Source organism: Crocodylus porosus, unplaced genomic scaffold (assembly GCF_001723895.1).
Source record: "Crocodylus porosus isolate Cpor-Errol unplaced genomic scaffold, CroPor_comp1, whole genome shotgun sequence".
NCBI lineage: Eukaryota > Metazoa > Chordata > Crocodylia > Crocodylidae > Crocodylus > Crocodylus porosus.
The window spans coordinates 3,470,904-3,476,587 of NW_017728921.1; the positions used below are offsets into that span (position 1 = coordinate 3,470,904).

Consider the following 5,684-nt stretch of genomic DNA (forward strand, 5'->3'; position numbering starts at 1 on the left):
AGAGCTGGAAAACCAAATGGCATTAGAGCCATTTTAAATATACAAGGCATCCACAGAACTGGGGCATCAGATTCCTGAAATCAATAGGGTCCTTACCACGCTAATTAAGAATTAAAAAGGATCCAATGGAGGATTCCAAAAAAGGGCAAATCAGCTATGTTTTAGTCAGAGGAGCTTCAGAATAAAATATAGTTAGATTTGTGAAAAAATGTCCTCAGACAGAAACACGTACTTTCGTTCGACAGATTGTTTCTCCTTCAGTAACTCGTTCAGCCTCTGTTCCAAGTTATCACACTTCTCAATGGTCTCTTTAAATTTGGTCTTCATGTTGTTAATCTGTAAAAACAAACACAGAGACTTCAAACAGATCAAAGTCCTGTGCACTTTCATTATGACATTCACATTTTCTGGAGTAGTTTGTAGACTTTGACCATTTACTATGTTGTGAGAACAAGCCCTCAAATGACTGGAAGCAATGGAAAATATTGAGTAAGTATTTCTTTTAAAAAGAAAAATGTTTTTTTTTTTTCCCTTTTCAAAGAAATACTTACATTTTCCTATCAGCAGTGCTATTGTAACACACAAACCCTGACTTGGGGCTAAATCTCCATATACACTACTTCCAAAGAACTATGACTCAGCTCGCAAAGATGTTCAATGACCCAACTTGACACTGTTGCAAGGCTACAGCAGGTCCCTGCTTTTTGTTTAAATACAATTAGCTTAAAAAGCTTTAATTTAAAAACACGAACTTGGAGGCAAATTTCTGCAGCTTATTAGGATTTAAATAGTTACATGAAATTAAACATTCAAGCCTAGGGCTTTCGACTGTTAAGTTCTCCTCTCTGCCCACCATTAAAAAAAAAAAAAGTTTATACTTGGTCAAAATTTGAAGGAAAAAACAAAAAACATGGTTTCACCTCAATTTTGACTAAGCAGCAGCATGCCACTCATAAGACAGTAGCTGACATTCACTCCTAGGGACATCTATTGTAAGATAAAGAACGTACAGGCTACTTGAGACAATTTGGGGATTCACAGCTGTTCAGGGCTGGAAGGGACCTTAGTAGATTGAGTTTGACTCCCTGCCCTGGGCGGGAAAGAGCACTGGGGTCAGGTGAACCCTACCAGGTGCTTGTCCAGTTTCCTCTTACAGGCCTCCAAGGTAGGGGATGACAGACTTCCCTCTGATAACAGAGTATTTTGCACAGTGACGCTTTTCTCTTATAGGGATCTTCCAGATTAGTTCCACAATCTTTAGAATAAGCAGCCTAAGTCTACACAGCCTAGATCTTTTAGGATAACTGGTTTGAAGCCAGCATTTTCAACTATTTCAAAGAGGATTTTACCATAACCTTTCACTTCACAGACCAAACCCGTCAGTTAAATTCTTCAGCTATTTCTTACTTAAATCCATTCTTTGTCAAGGCCTATTTCTCAGCTAATTTTAGAGGGAATTCTTTATACATTTATGGAGTTGCTTAACAGCAGACACAGTGCCTGGTTAATTAGCAGTTACAACATTTATGCAACTCCGCTCTGCACCCAGGCAAAGTTCAGCTAAGGATTTGTCCAGGAACTTGAAGGCATTAAAAAAGAGAAACCGGTGGGATTCCACTCGACTCCACTGAAGCACCATGGTTCGTTCAGCTCAGGACATTTTGAAACTCAGCTCGACTGCCAGAACATCCCATGAATCTTTTAACCAACATTTTGGGGGATGTGTGGCATGGGCAGGTAGGCAATTTCTCCTTCCATTAGCACATGGCAAGTGTGCCATGAGTCTCCTCTACCATTTGCCATTGGCTGGGAGATCTCCTGGCCTGCAAGACAAGCTGCCAGACATGCCAACAACTTCCACACTGTGTTTAAGCCAAGTTTCAACCCTGCTGGCAATCTGCTCATTTCTGCACTGCTGAACAGGATGTTGCTAGAACCCATCTATCAAGATAAAGAAGAGATCTGTGCCAGTTCTCTTCAATGGAAAAAAGTGAACCCTCCTTCTCTTAATAGGTGGCCAATGCCAGGTCATTCATTATACATTAATTGACTCATTTTTCTTAATTCCCCAAACACACGCAACTTGGACGAAGTCATTGGGAGCCATGGGTGCTCAGCTTGGAGAGCAAGGCCAGAAACAGTTAATAAGACAAGAGAACTTACTTCTTCAGTGGTATCCTTTTCTATTCGGACTATCTTGTTTTCCCAGTAGATGCGCTGCGATTCCAGCTGGCTTGTTAGTAAATATGAGTACTATAATAATAGCAAACAGAGCTGGACTAAGGCACTGTTAGATCAAGTGTACCATCAATTTATAACCTGAAGGGCCCCAGAAAGTTTCTCTCATTTAAAAACAAAAAATCCTACACTGAAATTGTGTCAAGACAACATTTTGAGTGTTTCAGCTGAGTACAAACTGCAGAGTCATTGGATAGATGAGCCAAAGTAAAAAAAAGTCAATTCAATTTCTACTGTATACTGAATAGCTTCTGGTTAGGGGTCACCCTGAGGGCTTTAGACGAGTTGCCTCTTGGGAGATTAGAAAGAAAATATGAACACAGAAGCAGCAGACACAAACATGAAGATGTCAGCCAGCCTAATTAGAATCATTAGGGATACTGAAGACTGAAGGCGTTTCCTCCTCCTCACAATGTTTTCATGTGGATTTTGCTTTGTCATGGTAGAAAGCAAGCTTCTGAAATACCATGGGAAGGGCGTTAAGAGCTAGTCTCCATTTCAAGAGAGCGCTGAAGAAAGATTGTAGACTGAAGATAACACTTGAGGAATAGTTATTTCCCTCTGATCAGAGTAGTTTATTAGCAACATTATTTTGGTGTTTAAACCAAGGACTTTCAGAATTCACATCCCACCTTCTCCCATTTTGAAAACTTTACAACAAGATGTAGACTGTAAGAGAGATCATGATTTCCAAATCAAGACATACCAGGTTATACCTTGAATGCAGGATTAAGCAGGAGAAAGACCTCTTGCCCACTTCAGTAATTATCAGATAGAGTCAAGATAGTAGGTGAATTCTTCCTACAAATATTTAGCTCTAGTTTGCTGTAGCAGAGCGCTTAACCCATATAAAAAGCTCAGCTGAAGTTCTGCTAGTTGTCTGCCATCTTAAATACATTTTTTTTTTTAATTGATTCTATCGGGAGAGTTCAAGTTCACTCACATTTAAGGTTTAGAATAGCAAATTTATTTTAAAGGCTGTAGTCTGAAAAAAAATGTTGGTAAAATAAATAAAAAAAAAGAAATGCATCTTGCAGTTTCATTGGCACAGAAAAGTTTGTGCCAGCTCAAAGTCACTAAGGGATCCCAGAGTCCAGCACATGTTTGTGCACCCCTTCCCTTCCCAATACCTTCCGCAGACCAGAGTTTGCCATTGGTTACTCTGAAACACTACCAACTGGACTGACTTTGCAGAGATGCAACCAACTGAATTTCATGAACAACTCAATGCATTATTAACAGGATAGAACCAGCTCCCACTCCTACTGGTGCTGACTCGGCAAAGCCAGTGAGTAAGAGGAAAAGCAACACGCTCCTTCGGCCTTGAAGTCAGCCCAGCGCCATTCTTGTCAGAATCGACTCTGGAGTTGAGGCATATTTACATTAAAAAAAAACCACCACAGTGGTGTCTGAAGGAAACTAGAACACTTACCTCTAGTTGTAAGGCATCGATCTTTTCTTCTTGACACATATCCCCTTCACACTCATACTGAACTATCTTCCCATCAGTTTTACTGGCAACCAGACGATGAACATAATTATCTGGAGAGAGAAATTTGACCAAGGATTGTTTCAGTTTGATAAAACCCAAGCATTTGAACCTAACTGGGGCCAAGGGAAATAATTTACTCAGGTTCTGTGCGTCTCAGTGCTGCATGGAGGGAGAGACCTAGGAGTTAAATGGACATATTTGACACTTAACAGAATCTATTGGACACCATCTAGGATAAATCACAAAAGCTCATTCTCGTGCTATGAGAAAACTGATCTACCTCCTTCTGAAGTTCTTCTCATACTGCTGAAACTAGAGGGCTGTCCAGGTGCATTATGAGTTTATCTTTTTCTGAAGCATTTGGTACAGGCACAGAAGCTGCTGTACTAGAGCAAATAGATGTTCCTAAAATGTGGAATATTAAATGCTACAGAAAATCCCTTCAAATCCTCCAGAAAGTTAGGGCTTAATTAAAAGTGTCTTCCTGGAAAGGTTGAGGACCGTTTCCACACAAGCCTGGTCACCCCTAACAAGCAGAAGGGAGAGGTTTACCTCCAGCATAGTCCCAGACTCTGTGGTTGGTCAGCTGCATTGCATACGTGTGCTGAGTCTCCTCAAAGTGCTTGTAAGCATGCCTGCTCACGTAGCGCCCGCAGCCAATGTGCCCACATATTAAGCAGATCCAGAGGTTCTGACAACAGAACAAGAAAGGATTTTGGACCAATATGTGAGCAACAAACATCACTGTGAAAAGCACGCAGGCAGTATAAGGGATGGGAAGAGTGTACATCTGCTGCTCACAGTCCCTGTTGCTTCCCTAAGAAAAGGGCAATCTTTGCCTTTCTTGAAGCATCATTCAGGCTAGAGAATGAAACTACTTAGTGATTCAAATACAGTATAAGCCTACTGAGAGAGGCATCAACCATTCCTGCATGTTAGATAAATGGCTTTCAAGTCACAGGGGTGAGGAGGGACATCCTGGAAAATCTTGAAGCCAAACTGAAGAAAATAAGACTGGACAGTGCAGCTGGGTCACCACTGCAGGAGCTTGCTGGCACTGGCACCCGCACTGATCCCCCTTCATAGATCTGCAGCTCCAAGCCTCTGAAATCCACAGAACAGGACACCTTTCTGGGATGAACCCAGCTGCCCCATAGCAGTACCAAATCAAACAAACAGGAACCTTGTTCCAGGCAGAAGTGTGGCCCAACAGCAGTCATAGACGCCAAGGGAAAGAAGTTGCAATAGTAAAGGTGGACAGAGTTCACCCTTCACACCTACTTACTTCTTGAACACCACACTCAAAGCATTTATTCTCTTCCACAGGCTCAGGAGTTTGGCAGTACCTGCAGACAGGACACCTGGAAAAAAAAGGCAGCAAGCAGCACTAGTTAGCCAACAGTGACCACTAGGTTCCTTGTGAGGCCAGCAGACAGAGGCTAGAAAATTTGGATCACACGTGATCCGGTGAGTGTATATGACACTCCCCACTGCATGGTCATACCTTTTTGACTGAATCTCACCATCTGACCCAGATTTGTCTCCTGCCTTCACAAGCTTTGCTGCTCTTTCACTATTTATTCCTGTAAAACTGGCGAATGCCTAATCTTAAAAACAGAGGATATCACAGGACACTGTCCAGTTTAACTGCAGGCCAGGAGGTGAGGCAACTGGAAGGAGTAGAGAGGAGATTGGTTGTGAGGCCTGGATTCTCCATGTAGAAAGTATGCTAAGGACACAAAATCTGTGACCTCAGCTGTGACTTGTTACTTGTCCTCCACAGACACTGTGAGAAGCCACCAGGGAAGTCAATCTAGGTCTTTCAGACCATCTCAGCGAGCTGCTGGGAAGAGATGGCCTCCACCTCTCCCCCCTGGGGAGGAGGCTCTTCTCAGCCAGGCTGGCTGACCTGCTCCACCGGGCTTTAAACTAAGCCCGCTGGGGGATGGGGGGG

General features: G+C 42.5%; 1 protein-coding gene across 1 annotated transcript in view; it reads right to left on the bottom strand.

Moving 5' to 3' along the window:
* BRAP (BRCA1 associated protein) overlaps positions 1 to 5,684 on the bottom strand; it is an 18,913-nt gene that overhangs the window by 4,947 nt on the left and 8,282 nt on the right. Inside the window, exons 7-11 of the mRNA XM_019538794.1 lie at positions 5,016 to 5,091; positions 4,283 to 4,421; positions 3,671 to 3,780; positions 2,164 to 2,253; positions 233 to 336 (exon numbers count right to left, since the gene is read on the bottom strand). Coding sequence (XP_019394339.1) covers positions 233 to 336; positions 2,164 to 2,253; positions 3,671 to 3,780; positions 4,283 to 4,421; positions 5,016 to 5,091 — 519 coding nt within the window. The remainder of the gene's footprint in view (positions 1 to 232; positions 337 to 2,163; positions 2,254 to 3,670; positions 3,781 to 4,282; positions 4,422 to 5,015; positions 5,092 to 5,684) is intronic.